Here is a 20,510-nt window from a genome sequence, read left to right on the forward strand (position 1 = left end):
TCTGCAGCAATCGACTCTGGTTAACTTCTACCGCTGCGTGATTGAGAGCTTGCTGGCGTACGCGATCACGGTGTAGTATGGTAATGCCAAGTGTTCTGATCTTGTTGCTTTGGATAGAGTGATTAAATCTGCAGAGAGGACCATTGGCCAACCTTTGCCTAGGAGGCAATTAAGATGATTGAAGATAGGGGTCATCCTTGTAATGTGGTTTTTCCATCTTGCCATCGGGGAGACGTTATAGGTGTTTAGGATGTGGAACCAGCAGGTTGAGGAATAGCATCTTCCCCTCTGTGATTATTGGCTTGAATTCTCAGCTTTGCTAATTTTATTTATGACAAAAAAACTGTATGTACTTCCACTATACATGTTCATGCTATAGTGACAATAAGTTATTCTTATCAGCGCCACTCTGTGTAATGGCGCCCAAACGCTGATAGGCAGAGGGAGAGGGAGGGATGCAGCTCCAGGGTGGGAACATCTGCTGTAGATGGCGCCTGGGGCTGGGGGAGGGGCTACAGGCCAGAGCTTTATCCCCTCTGCTGGACTTCACCACCGGGTACTGTGGAGCCTAATATAAAAGGATTTGAATAAATCCGACCTGTGCCCCATGCCCTGGTGGATATAGTGGGGTCCCTGCCCGGCCACAGTGTCCATGCCAGCGTCACGGTCCATCTCCTAAGACCGCAACCGGATCACGATTTCGGCGGGTCCCACCTGGGGGACCCTCTTACCTCCTCCCCCAGGAGAGCAGCAGCGCTGTGTGTGCCTGATGGGAACCGGTGCGCCTCCGCTGTAAGTACCCAGGAATTAGGCTGCGGGAGTATGCAGCGCTGTGGAGGGAGGTGATTGAGTCACAGCACAGAATATCAGACTGACATTACTAGTGCTGTGACCCTTGACGTCTTCTAAAAGCTCTTCGTCAGGTCTGTCTAGCGCAGCCCCACCTGTTAGTGACCTGCACTGCAGGCACCAACTTACAAACTGAGCTCCAGTGCCTGGAGGCGGGGCTATAGAGGAGGCAGTGCGGTGCATCCTGGGAACAGTCAAAGTTTTAGCCTGCTGGTGCCTCGGAACAAGATCCAACTCTACACCCCGATGTTATTCCCTGTGCCTATACCAGTGTACCCCGCTGCAGAAATACTTTTACTGACATACAAGGCTATTAACCAAACTGCACCAAAATACATCTCTGCACTCATCTCAAAATTTTTACCTACCCGACCTCTCTGATCTGCACAAGATCTGTGTCTCTCATTCACACGCATTACTTGTTGACACTCAGGGGTGTCGGAATGGGGGGGCAAGGGGGCAACTCACTCCCCCCAAACATGGGAGAGGCATCAATACTGGGGCAGAGGAGCGGCGGGCAGCTAGGTGTGACGCACATGTGTACTAGCGCCTCTGCCCCCGCTCATGCTGGCACTGGGAGTGCTGTGGTTGGACACCTCCTTGCGCATCTGCGGACAGCTCTGTATCCTCCTCAGTACTGATTAAGGGGGGTCCCAGGGGGTAAGTACCCTGGGCCCTACTCTCTAAGAGCTCCCCGGAGCTGCTGTATAGGGATCATCCAGCAGACTCCCAGCAGCAGCAGCGGAAGCTGCTGTTGGAGCTGCTGCTGACGGTGGAGCCTGGCGGAAAGGAGAATCATCCCGATGCCGGCCCTGTACCCGCCGCGGGAGGCAGCGATGTGATCCGGTGCTACTGCAGCACCGGTGACTACAAGAAGACGCCGGCGCTGTGCATTTGACATTGGGGCTGTGGAGGAGGAGCGCGGGAAGCTGCCTGACTTTGGGTGCACTCCAGTCAGCAGAGGTCAGTGTATGAGGACACGGGGGAGGGGGGTTCATTAAATATATTCTATAAGTGATAGTGAGTGCTGTTAATGAAATATATACAAGGTGGGGAGGAGGTGGGATCATTAAATATTTAATCTGTGGGGGATCATATGTAAGGGATGGGGTGTTCGTTAAGGGGCTGATGTGCTGAGAGTGTGTGTGAAGTCCGTATGTGTGTGTGTGTATGTGTGTAAATATATATATATATATATACACACACACATATATGGACTTGGACAGACTTTACAGACACACATGTATATATAATAGGAAGACGTGGGCACATATAGGGGGTCATTCCAAGTTGATCGTAGAAGCTACGATCATTCACACTGACATGTGGGGGGACGCAGCATGTTAGACCGCCCCCCCCCCCCCTCCACAGAAGTGCAAAGGTACCACACAGCGGCGATGCCTTTGCACTACAAGAGCAGCTCCCGACCAGCGCAGATTTAGCGTGCTGGCCGGGAGCTACTCATCGCTCCCCAGCCCGCATCGGCTGCATGTGACGTCACACAGCCACCGCGGCCTGCCCCTGCAACGGTCAACGCTGCTCCCACCCAGCGACCGCCTCAGCCTCAGAGGTGATCGCTAGGCAACGACGGCTGCCATGCACCAGCACACTGTGGTACCGGCGCATGCGCAATTCTGACCCGATCGCTGCGCTGCAACAAACTGCAGCGAGCGATTGGGTCGGAATGACCCCCATAGTACACATAATAGAATATATATATTATATATATATATATATAATACATATATTATATATATATATATATATATATATATGCATAAAGATGACCACTTGCCCTCTGTAGACACTATATATTTCTATGTTTCAGCCTTGCGCCCATTATCAATCAAAATATTGTGCCTGCCGATGGATGCAAGACCGAAATGTATGAATAAAGGACTTTTTTAAACTGTTAACAAGTCTGCAGATTGCAAACTGTCATCTCTATGCCCTAGGAGGGCACCGTAGCAAGTATACCTGTCACCACTTGTGAGTGCCAGACTCATGGGGGTAAATTTACTAAGCTCCCGATTTTGACCGAGATGCCGTTTTTTCATCAAAGTGTCATCTCGGTAATTTACTAAGCACTAATCACGGCAGTGATGAGGTCATTTGTAATTTTTTGCAAGTCCAAGAAAAAAATTACGAATGAATACACCATCGGTCAAAACGCGGCTGTTTAAGTATGAATCTCGGTCATTTACTAAGAAGTGCAAAGCAAAAAAATACAAAACACTGCCGTGAAAAATTACAACTCGTAAAAAAGTGCTAAAAAAAAACAGACCTGCTTTTTTTTTCCGTGATTTGATAGGCATGCACGGATCCATGAGATCCGTGCATGTATATCAGTGGGAAGGGGTGGGAAAGTGCTTTTTTTTTCTTAAAAAATTGCGTGGGGTCCCCCCTCCTAAGCATAACCAGCCTCGGGCTCTTTGAGCCGATCCTGGTTGCAGAAATATGGGGAAAAAAATGACAGGGGTTCCCCCATATTTAAGCAACCAGCATCGGGCTCTGCGCCTGGTCCTGGTTCCAAAAATACGGGGGACAAAAAGAGTAGGGGTCCCCCGTATTTTTAAAACCAGCACCGGGCTCCACTAGCTGGACAGATAATGCCACAGCCGGGGGTCACTTTTATATAGTGCCCTGCGGCCGTGGCATCAAAAATCCAACTAGTCACCCCTGGCCGGGGTACCCTGGGAGAGTGGGGACCCCTTCAATCAAGGGCCCCCCCCCCCAGCCACCCAAGGGCCAGGGGTGAAGCCCGAGGCTGTCCCCCCCCCCATCCAATGGGCTGCGGATGGGGGGGCTGATAGCCTTTGTTGTAAAAGAAAAGATATTGTTTTTAGTAGCAGTACTACAAGTCCCAGCAAGCCTCCCCCGCATGCGGGTACTTGGAGAACCACAAGTACCAGCATGCGGCGGAAAAACTGGGCCGCTGGTACCTGTAGTACTACTACTAAAAAAATACCCCAAAAAAGACAAGACGCACACACCGTGAAAGTATAATTTTATTACATACATACACACATACATACATACTTACCTTATGTTCCCACGCAGGTCGGTCCTCTTCTCCAGTAGAATCCAAGGGGTACCTGTTGAAGAAATTATACTCACGAGATCCAGGGGTCCAGGCTCCTCGGGAAATCCAGGGGTAATCCACGTACTTGAAAAAAATAACAAAACGGTGTCCCGACCACGAACTGAAAGGGGACCCATGTTTGCACATGGGTCACCTTTCCACGAATGCCAGAAACCCACTTTGACTTCTGTCTAAGTGGGTTTCTTCAGCCAATCAGGGAGCGCCACGTTGTAGCACTCTCCTGATCAGCTGTGTGCTGCTGTCCTCACTGACAGGCAGCACACGGCAGTGTTACAATGTAGCGCCTATGCGCTACCTTGTAACCAATGATGGGAACTGTCTTCCCTGCGGTTGACCTAAAGTGACGTCACCGCTGAGCAGAAAGTTCCCATCATTGGTTACCTGCTGAACCTCTGTGATCAAGTCACCATGTTGCAGTTACTAATAATAGCAATGCCCCCACACATCTTCCTGGCATATACCTGTTGAACCCGTCTGTGTTTACAGGTTGGGGCTGATATGCCGGTGTTCCCAATAGTTAGAATCCCGACGGGAAGAAAAGTATTTTTACCCTACCCCTCAACCCTCCCTTTTAGCAGCCTAATCCTAACCCATAACCCCCCCAACTTGCTGCAGCCTAACTCTAACCCTCCCCAATGGTGCCTATACCTAACCCCACCCCACAGCCTAATCCTCCCCAGGGGTGCCTAACCCTAACCTCCCCTTCCCGCAGCCTAACCCTCCCCAGCGGTGCCTAACCCTAACCCCCCCCCCTTCCCATAGCCTAAACCTAACCCCCCCTCGCAACCTAAACCTAACCTCCTCCAACCCCCCACTTTCACCCTCTGCAGCTTACTTCTCCGGGGGCCCACCACACAGACATCCAGGATCCTGGCGGTCCGTATTCCGGCACCGGGATTGTAATCTTATTCGGAATACCAACACTAGCATTCCAAGCAGTGTCGGACTCCAGTGTAGGTATTTACACTGTCAGGATCCTCACCGGATCCCGTGCTTACCATGTTGCTGATAATGCTAATAATCATAATGATGCACCGACACGTATGACCAGAGACAGTGTACGTCTGAGCGTCTGATGACGTACGTTTCACTATTGCTTGATCACATTGGTGCCTGGGTTTTACAATGATATACTTGGTTATAGGAAAACATTTCCTCTCAATACCAATATTATTACATATGTGCTGAATTGTACATATATGTTTCTTTGTGCCTTTGAGAACGATCCCACTGTTATACATTATAGGGAGTAACACTGTCTTATCGTGTGATACGCTACGGGTAGTAACAAAGTGGTCATTGTAAGACATAGTGGTTACCAGAAAAGGCCACTTAGGTTGTATGCAGTAGTAACGCTCTGCAGGGAGCACTCTTAGGTTGTATGCAGTAGTAACGCTCTGCAGGGAGCACTTAGGTTGTATGCAGTAGTAACCCTCTGCAGGGAGCACTTAGGTTGTATGCAGTAGTGACGCTCTGCATGGAGCACTTAGGGTGTATGCAGTAGTAACACTGCAGGGAGCACTTAGGTTGTATGCAGTAGTAACGCTCTGCAGGGAGCACTCTTAGGTTGTATGCAGTAGTAACGCTCTGCAGGGAGCACTTAGGTTGTATGCAGTAGTAACGCTCTGCAGGGAGTACTTAGGTTGTAAGCAGTAGTAACACTCTGCAGAGAGCACTTCGGTTGTATGCAGTAGTAACGCTCTGCAGGGAGCACTTAGGTTGTATGCAGTAGTAACGCTCTGCAGGGAGCACTTAGGTTGTATGCAGTAGTAACGCTCTGCAGGGAGCACTTAGGTTGTATGCAGTAGTAACGCTATGCAGGGAGCACTTAGGTTGTATGCAGTAGTAACCCTCTGCAGGGAGCACTTCGGTTGTATGCAGTAGTAACGCTCTGCAGGGAGCACTTAGGTTGTATGCAGTAGTAACGCTCTGCAGGGAGCACTTAGGTTGTATGCAGTAGTAACGCTCTGCAGGGAGCACTTAGGTTGTATGCAGTAGTAACGCTCTGCAGAGAGCACTTAGTTTGTATGCAGTAGTAACCCTCTGCAGGGAGCACTTAGGTTGTATGCAGTAGTAACGCTCTGCAGGGCACAGCTGTAAAACATTTTTTTTCTGAGATCACAATCCCGTTGTGAAAGGATCTCATAAATTTGATAAATAAAACCTGTGTTTAAATTCCTTTTATATTTCACTTGCTTATATCAGTTATTGCTGTACCCATACATAGGCAGTGCTGGTATATAAATGATTTTATATCTTTCATTCATTTGTCTTTCCAGGCTGACAATCAATTGCCTTATGTCATGTCTATTGAAAAATCTATCTTAAATAAAAATAATAAAAGTTATGTTTTAATTTATTCATGAAACATAAAGAAAAAAGAGTGCGCCACACATTAAGGCTTCTTTAGATATAAACCCACTAGTGTTTTTTCTAAACCGCCTAACCAGTCATTGCAATTTGCTTAATGGCGCACCTCCAACCAGATTAGCTAATCTTTGGTATTAACACTTTCGGATTATTCCCTCTATCCGTTGGTTCATACATTGAAGGATCATAAAACAATTATCATTTGGGCCTGTGCATAGTCCCTCAGACTTAGCGTCTTCCCTGGAATTACTTGTGGATGGAGCCCTTCATTCGCTTTGCCAGGATTCAAGGGTGGTCAATCTGTTGAAAGAGCACTATATTTTGGCCACTGTGCTCGATCCTAGGTTTAAAGCCTACGTTGTATCTCTCTTTCCGGACACAAGTCTGCAGAGGTGGTAGTGTTCACTCTAGGAGTGAACTGGGGCAGGGCGCCGGACTCAGGGGGGCACATGCGCGCGCCCGAAATGGGGGCGCGGCCACGCAAATTAGGGGGCGTGGCCACGTCTCCGTCATTTTAGGGGGCGGTGCGACCCACAGACGCTACTATAGAGAGCGTCTGTGGCCGGCGACGTCACTGTTGGGGGCGTGCCCAGCACCTCCGTCGGTGCTGGGCTTCCCCCAGCCCTCTCCCAATGCGTGAATGGATGCCGCGCGCATGCGCACGGCATCTATACACGCCGGGAGGGCAGGGAGCGGGTGGCTGTTTTAGCAGGGCGCCGCAAAAGGGGAAGGGCGGGTTTTGCCTGTTAAAAAATGGGCAGGGCGCGGCGCCCTGCTAAAACAGCCTAGAGTGAACACTAGGTGGAAAGACCTGCTGGTGAGAAAATGGTCAACTCAAGCGGAACGTGACCCATCAACAGCTCCTCCTTCATTTTCTCCAGCAACTGGGGCTGCGAGGAAAAGGATAACATTTCCGAGCCCACCCGCTGGACACAAAAGTAACAATACAAGTGACACATTAACAGGAAATTGTTTCTGCCATCATAGCGACAATTATCTGGAAATAAGATAATACACAGACACATAAAAAGACTCAACGGAAATCTTTTGTTTTTAAACAACTTTATTTCATATCTTTAATACACAGATTTTTCTCTATATTTTAAACTTAAAAAATACTTTACTCTGCACAACATGGATAAAATATCCTTAAATCACAGAAACAATTCAAGTTACATTATAGTATTGCAGGCAAGTAAAACAGATACATATCAGGAGAGCCAAAACCCTATGGGGGTCATTCAGAACCAGCCGCAATAGCGTCGTGCAGCAGTTTGCTGGTGGTGACAAAATGCACGTACGCAGCGGCCGCACAGACACACACATTGTGGTCACATCCCTGAGGGGTGAACGTGGGCGGGCCGGGACCATTTTCCGGGGGGGCTGCGTGATGTCACATCTGCGTTCATCTCTGATTAACCCCCTATAAGCTTCCAGAGTGCACCTCATATCTCATCTTTTCCAAGTTACTACAAATGATATGAGATCGGTGGCAGCACTACTTTCAGGATTATTACACAGAACACACATAAAGGCTGACACAGCAAACAACAGTAACACATACAAGGGATTAATTAGACATAAGGAAGTATAATCATCATTAAGTCTAATTATCAACTGGTTCTGTGCGGGACCCATACACCTCGTTACTACCTCCAGCAGCCCCTGGTACTGCACTGCGGCCATCCGCCCTCTCTTTCTGCTACTGCCACCCGCCCTGTCTCCTCCAACTACTACCACTGCCATGTCTCCCCTCTGACACCTTAGCGCTGCTTGGGGACAATATTACCCACAGACAGTGCCTCCGGCAGCCCCCGCTACAGCACTAGTGCCACCACCCTGTCTCCACCTCTGACATCTCAGAACTTCTTGGGGATTCTTGGTACTGCTGGTAACAGTCCTTCATCTGCAGGTGGAAGAAACAGGGCAGTAAGGAGGCAGAAGCTGCTTCTGGTGCCATGGACCCTGGTCATGTAGGGCTGGGAGAGTCAGTAAGATTGTGTAATAGGGGCCTACAGTAAGTCAGTAAGGAGGCAGAAGCTGCTTCTGGTACATGGACCCAGGTCATGTAGGACTGGGAGAGTCAGTAAGATTATGTAATAGGGGCCTACAGTAAGTCAGTAAGGAGGCAGAAGCTGCTTCTGATACATGGACCCTGGTCATGTAGGGCTGGGAGAGTCAGTAAGATGATGTAATAGGGGCCTACAGTAAGTCAGTAAGGAGACAGAAGCTGCTTCTGGTACCATGGATCCTGGTCATGTAGGGCTGGGAGAGTCAGTAAGATTATGTAATAGTCATCATCTTACAGGCAGCCGGTGAAGGGAGCAGAGAATGGGTGTTATGTGGCAGGAACGGGCCGGTTAGGTAACAGCCTGGCTGCAGCATTCTGTACAAGCTACAAGCGGTGCAATTCTATTGCTGGGAGACCCAGGTAGAGGACATTGCAGTAGTCTATGTGTGATGATACAAATGAATGTATGACTGTAGGAAGATCTTCTGAGGGAAATAAGTGCTGGAGTCTGGCTATGTTCCTCAGATGAGGATATGATTGTGGCCGATACCTGATGTCTAAGTGTCACTCCACCATCCAGGACACCAAGATTCCGCACATGATCAGCATTTTGTAACTCTGAACCCCCAAGCGTAAGTCTGGCTGGTAGCAAAGCTGAGCTGTAGCCCTGCCCTTTGTTGGTGAGCTTCTATCATAAAGACCTGTTTCACCAGGACTGAGTCACAGCCAACTGGCATCACCCACACCTGGAGCTCAGCTAGACAACCATTTAGGATTGGTACTGAGTTCTCAGTACCCAGAGCAAAAGACAGGTCATCTGCATAGCAGTGGTAGATGAGGGCATGACATCTGATTATTTCGCTCAGTGGTAACATGTATATTGCAAAAAGCATAGGAGATAGGATAAGAACCTTGAAGAACAACGCATGGCAATGATAAGTATACTCCAGAAGATTAAAATGGTTCCTCACCTGAGTGAGGTCTATTGTGTGCAACAAGAGCGGATTTATTTCTCAGAGTATAGAAATGGCTTCTCACCTGTGTGACTTCTGTGATGTCTAACAAGATCTGATTTCTGTGTAAAACATTTCCCGCATTCAGAGCAAGAAAATGGCTTCTCACCTGTGTGACTTCTGTAATGTATAACTAGATGTGATTTACGTACAAAACATTTCCCACACTCAGAGCAAGAAAATGACTTCTCACCTGTGTGATTTCGGTTATGTCTAACAAGAGCTGATTTGTGTGCAAAACATTTCCCACACTCAGAACATGGAAATGGCTTCTCACCTGTGTGAGTTCGCTGATGTGTAATAAGATCTGATTTCTGTGTAAAACATTTCCCACACTCAGAACATGGAAATGGCTTCTCACCTGTGTGAGTTCGCTGATGTGTAATAAGATCTGATTTCTGTGTAAAACATTTCCCACACTCAGAACATGGAAATGGCTTCTCACCTGTGTGAGTTCGTTGATGTGCAATAAGATCTGATTTCTGTGTAAAACATTTCCCGCATTCAGAGCAAGAAAATGGCTTCTCACCTGTGTGACTTCTGTAATGTATAACAAGATGTGATTTACGTACAAAACATTTCCCACACTCAGAGCAAGAAAATGGCTTCTCACCTGTGAGATTTCTGTTATGTCTAACAAGAGCTGATTTGTGTGCAAAACATTTCCCACACTCAGAACATATTATTGGCCTTTCACCTGCCTTACCTGTGTGTGGGTTAATAGGCTTTGTGTTCTGTGTAAAACATTTGGCATCTATAGAACAGGGAAACACTGTATCTACTGTCAGAGCTGTAACAGATGCACCAATATCAGAGTGATCAGGAGAACATTTCCCAGGATCAGAGGGATCAGCTGATAGAGCTGGATGTATAATTGGGGTAATGGGGTTATCTCCTGGAGAATCCTGTCTACTGTCATTATCTTTTATGTCACAATCCAGGGATAACATTAGATGTCCTTCTGAGATATTCCTGCTTGTGTGTCCATCTGCTGGAAATAAAATACATTATGGAAATGTGACATTTTCTGTAACAATATTAATCTTGTAAACAATAGGAGAAGATGACTCTCTGGGACACTTAATTGTAAATGTGTGTGTATAATAAAACATAACTTTTAATGAAGGCTTTATAATATTGTGTCTCAGACTATCATTGTGTCCACCCTCCTGAGAACACTCACAATAACAAATGTAATATTATAATAAGACTTAGATATATCTCTCTCTTACCCTGGTAACTAACCATGAAGTATAAATGGAGATGTAGTCACTCGCCAAGTCCTATATCAGCACCAATGTAAAACAATGGATGGGGAACATATCGTATGAATTGGAGATTCTAGATGAACAATAACATCAGTCATATGAGCTGATGGATCAGAGAAATGTCTCCTAACGTTACTCCTGGAAGCATTGGTAAGGTAGCATTCCTTTATGTGTGTGCTCATACGCTGGTAAGCCTGTACATGTGTTACTCACCCTTATATAAGGTATATTGCTACAGCAGAGTACGTGTGAAACAAGGTATTTTACATGCAATACACCATATAATACACTGCAATCATCATCATCTGCTAGGTTATAATCCACTTTATTTTACGTCCTAGAGGATGCTGGGGTCCATTTAGTACCATGGGGTATAGACGGGTCCTTTGGGAGCCACTGGCACTTTAAGAGTTTAATAGTATAGGCTGGCCCCTCCCTCTATGCCCCTCCTACCAGACTCAGTTTAGAAAATGTGCCCGGAGGAGCCGGTCACAGCTAGGAGAGCTCCTAGGAGTTTTCTTAGTTTTTTATTTTCTAGAGTTAGTTAGGTTACAGGAAGGCTACTGGCAACAGAATCCCTGCTTCGTGGGACTTAGGGAGGGGGAAGGAACCAACGTCTTGAAGAGTTAATGGTTCTCTACTCCACTGACAGGACACTGAGCTCCTGAGGGTGCTGATCACAAGCCCACGGGCGACTACTCACTCCCGCAGTACGGCTGCCACCCCCTAACAAAGCCAGAAGAAAGTGGTGAGTACAGCGCCGGCGTCCAGGTTAGCGGGTTGCCGGCGCAAGGGTGGAAGCGCAGCTCTGACAGGCTGCGCTCCAGGAAGGCTCAGCAACACACAGTGTAGGCGCTTTGAGGGGCGTCCTGAGCCAGCACGGATAAACCCTACACTGGTCACACAGCTAACAGGGGCTAATCCTCCTGTTATCACTAAAATCCTCAGGCCAGTATAAACAATTAGTGCGGGAAGCCGGGCGTCATTACAAGGGGCGGGGCTTCCTCTCACAGTGGATCCAGCACTCACCAGCGCCATTTTCTCCCTGCAGATCATAGGAACTAGGACACTGACAGGGAGCGCTGCCCTCCCTATTAAGGTTAGTCAGCGCCGGGCTTTTATCATAATAACTGCCTACAGGGGCGCTGTGTGGCTGGCTCCTTATACTCTGTGACTCTCTGAAGGTACTCTGGGGGAAACTGTGTCTGACATTTTCCTATGTGTGTGTGTGTGTGTGTGTGTGTGTGTGTGTGTGTGTGTGTGTGTTGAGGTCCCAAGGTGCCACGGGAGGCACAAACGGGGGCTGAATATGCAGCACTCCCTTTACAAATGTCTGAACTTCAAGTACTGAAGCTAGTTCTTTCTGAAAGAAAATCGACAGAGCCGAGATCTGTACCTTAATGGAGCCCAGTTTTAGGACCATATTCACTCCTGCTTGCAGGAAATGCAGAAATCGACCTAGTTGAAATTCCACTGTTGGGGCCTTTTCGGCCTCACACCATGCAACATATTTCTGCCATATGCGGTGATAATGATTTGCTGTAACTTCTTTCCTGGCTTTAATAAGCGTAGGAATGACTTCCTCCGGAATGCCCTTTTCCTTCAGGATCCGGTGTTCAACCGCCATGCCGTTAAACGCAGCCGCGGTAAGTCTTGGAACAGACAGGGCCCCTGCTGTAGCAGGTCTTGTCTGAGTGGCAGAGGCCACGGGTCCTCTGAGATCATCTCTTGAAGTTCTGGGTACCACGCTCTTCTTGGCCAATCCGGAACCACGAGAATTGTGTTTACTCCTCGCTTTCTTATTATTCTCAATACCTTTGGTATGAGCGGCAGAGGAGGGAACACATAAACTGACTGGTACACCCACGGTGCTACCAGAGCGTCCACCGCTATCGCCTGAGGGTCTCTTGACCTGGCGCAATACCTCTCTAGTTTTTTGTTTAGACGGGACGCCATCATGTCCACCTGTGGACGACCCCACTGATTTGTAATCATTTGGAAGACTTCTGGATGAAGCCCCCACTCTCCCGGGTGGAGGTCGTGCCTGCTGAGAGTCTGCTTCCCAGTTGTCTACACCCGGAATGAACACTGCTGACAGTGCTAGTACATGATTTTCCGCCCATCGGAGAATTCTTGTGGCTTCTGCCATTGCCATCCTGCTTCTTGTGCCGCCCTGTCGATTCACATGGGCGACTGCCGTGATGTTGTCTGACTGGATCAGCACCGGCTGATTTAGGAGCAGGGATTTTGCTTGACTTAGGGCATTGTAGATGGCCCTTAGCTCCAGAATATTTATGTGAAGAGAAGTCTCCTGACTTGACCATAGTCCTTGGAAGTTTCTTCCCTTTGTGACTGCCCCCCAGCCTCGCAGGCTGGCATCCGTGGTCACCAGGACCCAGTCCTGTATGCCGAATCTGCGGCCCTCCAGAAGATGAGCACTCTGCAGCCACCATAGAAGAGACACCCTTGTTCTTGGAGACAGGGTTATCAAGCGATGCATCTGAAGATGCGATCCGGACCACTTGTCCAACAGATCCCACTGGAAAATTCTGGCATGGAACCTGCCGAATGGAATTGCTTCGTAAGAAGCTACCATCTTTCCCAGGACCCGCGTGCAGTGATGCACCGATACCTGTTTTGGTTTCAGGAGGTCTCTGACTAGAGAAGACAACTCCCTGGCTTTCTCCTCCGGGAGAAACACTTTTTTCTGGGCTGTGTCCAGAATCATCCCCAGGAACATTAGACGTGTCGTCGGAACCAGCTGTGACTTTGGAATATTCAGAATCCAGTCGTGCTGGCGCAGCACTTCCTGAGATAGTGCTAGTCCCACCAACAACTGTTCCTTGGACCGTGCCTTTCTTAGGAGATCGTCCAAGTACGGGATAATTAAAACTCCCTTTCTTCGAAGGAGTATCATCATTTCCGCCATAACCTTGGTAAAAACCCTTGGTGCCGTGGAGAGTCCAAACGGCAACGTCTGGAATTGGTAATGGCAGTCCTGTACCACAAATCTGAGGTACTCCTGGTGAGGATGGTAAATGGGGACATGCAGGTAAGCATCCTTGATGTCCAGGGAAACCATGTAATCCCCCTCGTCCAGGCTCGCAATAACCGCCCTGAGCGATTCCATCTTGAACTTGAATTTTTTTATGTACTTGTTCAAGGATTTCAAATTTAAAATGGGTCTCACCGAACCGTCTGGTTTCGGTACCACAAATAGTGTGGAATAGTAACCCCGACCTCCGACCTTGTTGAAGTAGGGGTACCTTGATTATCACCTGCTGGGAATACAGCTTGTGAATTGCCGCTAGCACCGCCTCCCTGTCTGAGGGAGCAATCGGCAAGGCAGATTTTAGGAACCGGTGGGGTGGAGCCGCCTCGAATTCCAGCTTGTACCCCTGAGATACTACTTGAAGGATCCAGGGATCCACTTGTGAGCGAGCCCACTGATCGCTGACATTTTTGAGGCGGCCCCCACCGTACCTGGCTCCGCCTGTGGAGCCCCACCGTCATGCGGCGGACTTAGCAGAAGAAGCGGGGGAGGATTTTTGCTCCTGGGAACCTGCTGCTTGTTGCAGCCTTTTTCCCCTACCTCTGCCCCTAGACAGAAAAGAACCTCCTTTTCCACGCTTGCTTTTCTGTGTCCGAAAGGACTGAACCTGATAAAATGGCGCCTTCTTAGGCTGTGAGGGGACATGGGGTAGAAATGCTGACTTCCCAGACATTGCTGTGGAAACTAGGTCGGAGAGACCATCCCCAAATAATTCCTCCCCCTTATAAGGCAAAACTTCCATGTGCCTTTTGGAATCTGCATCTCCTGTCCACTGGCGAGTCCATAAGCCTCTCCTAGCAGAAATGGACAATGCACTTACTTTAGATGCCAGCCGGCAGATTTCCCTCTGTGCATCTCTCATATACAAGACTGAATCTTTGATATGGTCAATTGTTAGCAGAATCGTGTCTCTGTCTAGTGTGTCAATATTTTCTGACAATTTATCTGACCACGCAGCGGCAGCACTGCACATCCATGCTGATGCAATAGCTGGTCTAAGTATAATACCTGAGTGTGTATATACAGACTTCAGGATTGCCTCCTGCTTTCTATCAGCAGGCTCCTTAAGGGCTGCCGTATCCTGTGACGGTAGTGCCACCTTTTTAGACAAACGTGTGAGCGCTTTATCCACCCTAGGGGGTGTTTCCCAGCGTAACCTATCCTCTGGCGGGAAAGGGAACGCCATTAGTAGCTTTTTAGAAATTACTAATTTTTTTATCAGGGGAAAGCCACGCTTCCTCACACACCTCATTTAATTCATCTGAAGGGGGAAAAACTACGGATAGTTTTTTTCTCCCCAAACATAATACCCTTTTTTGTGGTACCTGGATGTAAATCAGAAATGTTTAGCACCTCTTTCATTGCTTCAATCATGCAGTGAATGGCCCTGACGGGCATTAGATTCGACTCATCCTCGTCGACACTGGTGTCAGTATCAGTGTCGACATCTACGTTTGCCACTTGAGATAGCGGGCGTTTTAGAGCCCCTGATGCCCCTTGAGACACCTGGACAGGCACGAGCTGAAGACTCGGCTGTCCCACAGTTGGCATGTCGTCAAATTTTTTATGTAAAGAGTCTATACGTGCACTCATTTCTTTCCATAAGCTCATCCACTCAGGTGTCTGCCCCCCTGCTAAAGGCATCTGCTTCGCCTCCACATCATTATCCTCATCAAACATGTCGACACAGCCGTACCGACACACCCCACACACACAGGGAATGCTCAAACAGAGGACAGGACCCACAAAAGCCCTTTGGGGGGACAGAGTAAGAGTATGCCAGCACACACCAGAGCGCTATATATATACAGGGACTAACTGAGTTATGTCCCTAATAGCTGCTTTTCAATAAAATATAATATATATACTGCCAAATTGAATGCCCCCCCCTCCCTTTTCCCTCTTACTGTACTGTAGACTGCAGGGGAGAGCCAGGAAGCTTCCTTCCAGCGGAGCTGTGAGGGAAAAATGGCGCCAGTGTGCTGAGGAGATAAACTCCGCCCCTTTTTTCGCGGCCTATTCTCCCGCTTTTTATGGATTTCTGGCAGGGGTATTTACCTCATATATAGCCCCTGGGGCTATATATTGAGGTATTTTAGCCAGCCAAGGTGTTTTTATTGCTGCCTCAGGGCGCCCCCCCCCCCAGCGCCCTGCACCCTCAGTGACCGGAGTGTGAAGTGTGAGAGGAGCAATGGCGCACAGCTGCAGTGCTGTGCGCTACCTTGGTGAAGACTGAGTCTTCATGCCGCAGATTTTCCTGGACCAACTTCTTGCTTCTGGCTCTGTAAGGGGGACGGCGGCGCGGCTCCGGGACCGAACACCAAGGCTGGGCCTGCGGTCGATCCCTCTGGAGCTAATGGTGTCCAGTAGCCTAAGAAGCCCAATCCGGCTGCAAGCAGGCGAGTTCGCTTCTTCTCCCCTTAGTCCCTCGCTGCAGTGAGCCTGTTGCCAGCAGGTCTCACTGAAAATAAAAAAATCTAAGACTATTACTTTCTAAGAGCTCAGGAGAGCCCCTAGTGTGCATCCAACCTCGGCCGAGCACGAAATCTGAGGCTTGGAGGGGGGTCATGGTGGGAGGAGCCAGTGCACACCAGGTAGTCTAAGATCTTTCTAGAGTGCCCAGCCTCCTTCGGGGCCCGCTGTTCCCCATGGTCCTTACGGAGTTCCCAGCATCCACTAGGACGTCAGAGAAAGGTGGTTTTACCTGTCCCTGGTTCAACCGCCATAAAGTAGCCGGCTGACCGCAAGATTAAGACTACGCTCAAATCACTATACACTGCTAAAAGCATGGCTTTAAGGCCCACTATTGCTTGTGCATGGATTTCTAAAGCCATAGTAAAGTGGTCAGGCACCTTACTAGAGAACTTAGATACTATGGATAGCCATTGACTTGTTTTTTCGGCACATACAGGATTCTGCAGGTTTCATGGTGGAGGCCATGAAGGACATTGGCCTGCTACTTCCATGGCTGTCTCGGCACGCAGAGGACTCAGGATACGCCAATGGACTGCAGATGCAGTATCCAAGAAAAGTGTGGAGAACCTGCCATTCAAGGTCAGGCACTATTTGGGGACGCAGTGGATTTGTGGATTTCCACGGCGACTGCGGGTAAGACAACATTACCTCCCTCTGAAGCAGCCCCAGGTAGAAAATATTATCCTACACCTACACTGCAGTCCTTTTGGACCTCAAAATTAAAAAAATCCAAACCCCCTCCCACCTTCTTTAGAGGAGGTCGGGGAAGATCCAAAAAAACCTGCACCAACAGGTTCCCAGGGACAGAATCCAGGTTCTGCTTCCACCAAATATTCAGCATGATGGTGGACCTCTCAGCCTGGAGATCAGACAGGTGAGAGCGAGACTAAAAGATTTCAGTCACGTCTGGGCGTCATCATGCCTAGACCCCTGGGTGATGGATATTGTTACCCAGGGGTACAGACTGGAGTTTCAGGTACTCCCACCTCACAGATTCTTCAAATCAGGCTTACCAGGTTCACAGACAGAAAGTGCTATTCTACAGGAAGCCATTAAAAAACTTGTACGAACAAATGTTATTGTTCCAGTTCCACCTCACCCAAAAATCAAGGGTTACTCAAACTTGTTTGTGGTACCAAAACCAAATGGTTCGGTAAGGCCTATATTGAACCTGAAGGCGTTAAACCCCTACTTAAGGGTTTTCCAATTCAAGATGGAGTCTCTGAAAGCGGTGATCTTAGGTCTGGAGAAGAGGGAATTCCTAGTATCCCTGGATATCAAGGATGCGTACCTTCACATTCCGATCTGGCCACCTCACCAGGCCTATCTACGGTTTGCACTACAGGACTGTCACTATCCGTTCCAAACATTGCCATCTGGCCTCTTCACAGCACCGAGGGTGTTCACCATGGTCATGGCAGAGATGATGCTACTCCTACGCAAACAGGGAGTGAACATAATTCCATATCTGGATGATCTGCTGATAGAGGCATCTTCCAAGGAGAAGCTGTTGGAGAGTATTGCGCTCTCAACTCAACTACTATGGGATCATGGGTGGATCCTGAACCTTCCAAAGTCACATTTGGAACCGACAAGGAGACTGACCTTCCTGGGGATGATACTCAACATGGAAGTGCAGAGGGTGTTTCTACCGGTGGAGAAAGCTTTGGTGATCCAATCAATGGTCCGGGATGTCTTGAAACCTCCCCGGGTATCGGTTCATCGGTGCATTTGACTTCTGGGGAAGATGGTATCCTCCTACGAGGCTCTACAATACGGAAGATTCCATGCACGCTTCATCCAGCTGGATCTCCTGGACAACTGGTCTGGATTGTATCTTCACATGCACCAATGGATATGCCTGTCACCGAATGCCAGAATTTCACTATTCTGGTGGCTTCAAACTTCTCACCTGATTGAGGGCCGCAGGTTCAGGATTCAGAATTGGATTCTTCTAACCACGGATGCAAGCCTCAAAGGTTGGGGAGCAGTCACCCAGGGGGAAAACTTCCAAGGAAAGTGGTCAAGCCGGGAACTGGTCCTTCCAATAAACATTCTGGAACTAAGAGCCATATACAATGGCCTTCTAAAAGTGGCTCATCTTCTGCAATATCGAGTCATGCAGGTTCAGTCGGTCAACATCACAGAGGTGTCCTACATAAACAGGCAGGGTGGAACGAAGAGCAGGGCTGCAATGTCAGAGGTACAAGAATCCTCCTCTGGGTAGAACGACACGCGCTGGCACTGTAGGCGTTCATTCCTCAGCAGACACGATCTCCTTCCAGGAGAATGGAGCCTCCACCCAGAGGTATTCACAGAGGTAACACGCAGATGGGGTGTACCTCAGATAGACATGATGGCCTCTCGCCTCAACAAGATGCTTCGGAGGTACTGTTCCAGGTCACGAGACCCACAGGTAGTGGCTGTGGACACCCTGGTGATTCCGTGGGTGTTCCAGTCAGTATATGTGTTCCCTCCACTTCCACTCATCCCAAGGATTCTAAAACTAATAAAAAGATAAACAGTTCCGGTGATCCTCATAGCACGCGGATCTTCCGAGGCCTCTTCCTCTTCGCGAGGACCTTCTACTGCAGGGGCCATTTGCCTATCACGACTTACCGCGGCTCCGTTGGACGGCATGGAGGTTGAATGCCAAATCTTAGCTCGGAAGGGCATTCCGAATAAAGTTTTTCCTACTCTGATCCAAGCTAGGAAGGGGGTAACGTCTAAGCATTACCATCGGATTTGGAAAAAGTATGTGTTTTGGTGTGAATCCAAGAAGTTTCCAACGGTGGAGTTTCAACGGGGACATTTTCTCCTCTTTCTGCAAGCGGGTGTGGATGTTGGCCTACGTTTGGGCTCCATCAAGTTCCAGATTTCGGCATTGTCTATTTTCTTCCAGAAACAATTGGCTGCTATCCCTGAGGTTCAGACTTTCTTGAAAGGAATTCTGCACATCCAACCACCCTTTGTGCCTCTTAAGGCACCTCGGGATCTTAATGTGGTGCTGCAGTTCCTGCAATCGGATTGGTTCAAACCTTTACAGGAGGTGGACGTAAAATTTCTTACTTGGAAGGCGGTCACGTTGTTGGCCTTGGCTTCTGCCAGACATCTGTCAGAACTGGGGGCATTTTCGCACAAGAGCCCCTACTTGATTTTCCATGAGGATAGAGCGGAGTTCAGAATGCGTCAGCAATTTCTCCCTAAGGTTGTGTCGGCTTTCCATATCAACCAACCTATTGTGGGGCCAGTGGCTACTGACACCTCAATTACCTCAAAGTCCGTGGATGTCGTGCGGGCTTTGAAAATCTATGTGAACAGTACTACTCATCACAGGAAGTCGGACGCACTATTTGTACTTTATGATCCCAACAATATTGGGTGTCCTGCTTCTATGCAGACAATTTCCCGCTGGATCAGGCTTACTATCCAGGATGCTTATTCCACGGCAGGATTGCCAATTCCAAAATCTGTTCAGGCCCACTCTACCCATAAAGTGGGTTTTTCCTGGGCAGCTGCCCAGGGTGTCTCGGCTATTCAGCTTTGCCGAGCAGCTACTTGGTCAGGGTCGAACACGTTTGCTAGGTTTTACAAGTTCTATACTTTGGCCTCTGAGGACCTCAAGTTTGGTCAATCAGTTCTGTAGGAACCTCAGCACTCTCCCTCCTGTACTGGGAGCTTTGGTACATCCCCATGATACTAAATGGACCCCAGCATCCTCTAGGACGTAAGAGAAAATAGGATTTTAATTACCTACCGATAAATCCTATTCTCGTAGTCCGTAGAGGATGCTGGGTGCCCGCCCTGTGCTTCGGATTACTGCAGTGTTACTTGGTTCAGTATTGTTGGTTCAGCCATTGCTGAATTGTTCCAAGTTGCTTAGTTCGGCTTTTTGTTATGTGTGAGCTGGTGTGAATCTCACCACTATCTGTGTATTTCCTTCTCTCGAAGTATGTCCCTCTCCTCGGGCACAGTTTCTAGACTGAGTCTGGTAGGAGGGGCATACAGGGAGGGGCCAGCCTACACTGTTAAACTCTTAAAGTGCCAGTGGGTCCCAAAGAACCCGTCTAGACCCCATGGTACTAAATGGACCACAGCATCCCCAACAGACTACGAGAAAAGGATATACCGGTAGGTAATTCAAATCCTATTTTTACATCCCCATCATCAGTGTATTACCTCTATAGTCTCAATAGTAATAAGGATGATGTGTGTACGGTAAGTATGATATAGAGAATTACATATCAGAATCTATACAGCTGCCGCCATACTTCTGCTTCTCATACGTGTGTTACTGGCAGCAGTGAACATCTGAGTGAGAGTGCAGGGAAGACAGCAGTCTGATGAGAAAGAGATTGGATCTGCCTTT

General features: G+C 48.5%; 1 protein-coding gene across 3 annotated transcripts in view; it reads right to left on the reverse strand.

Annotated features, from left to right (window-relative positions):
* Positions 1-7,396: 7,396 nt before the first annotated feature.
* Positions 7,397-20,510, reverse strand: part of LOC134984136 (zinc finger protein 391-like) — a 36,396-nt gene continuing 23,282 nt past the window's right edge. For 2 of the 3 annotated variants that reach the window (XM_063949760.1, XM_063949761.1), the window contains exon 5: positions 7,397-10,337. In XM_063949760.1, the coding sequence (XP_063805830.1) occupies positions 9,340-10,337 (998 nt within the window). In that variant the 3' untranslated portion in view covers positions 7,397-9,339. The remainder of the gene's footprint in view (positions 10,338-20,510) is intronic. The other variant, XM_063949762.1, reaches the window with a different exon arrangement.

The sequence above is a fragment of the Pseudophryne corroboree genome, assembly GCF_028390025.1.
Source record: "Pseudophryne corroboree isolate aPseCor3 chromosome 3 unlocalized genomic scaffold, aPseCor3.hap2 SUPER_3_unloc_38, whole genome shotgun sequence".
Taxonomy (NCBI): Eukaryota; Metazoa; Chordata; class Amphibia; order Anura; family Myobatrachidae; genus Pseudophryne; species Pseudophryne corroboree.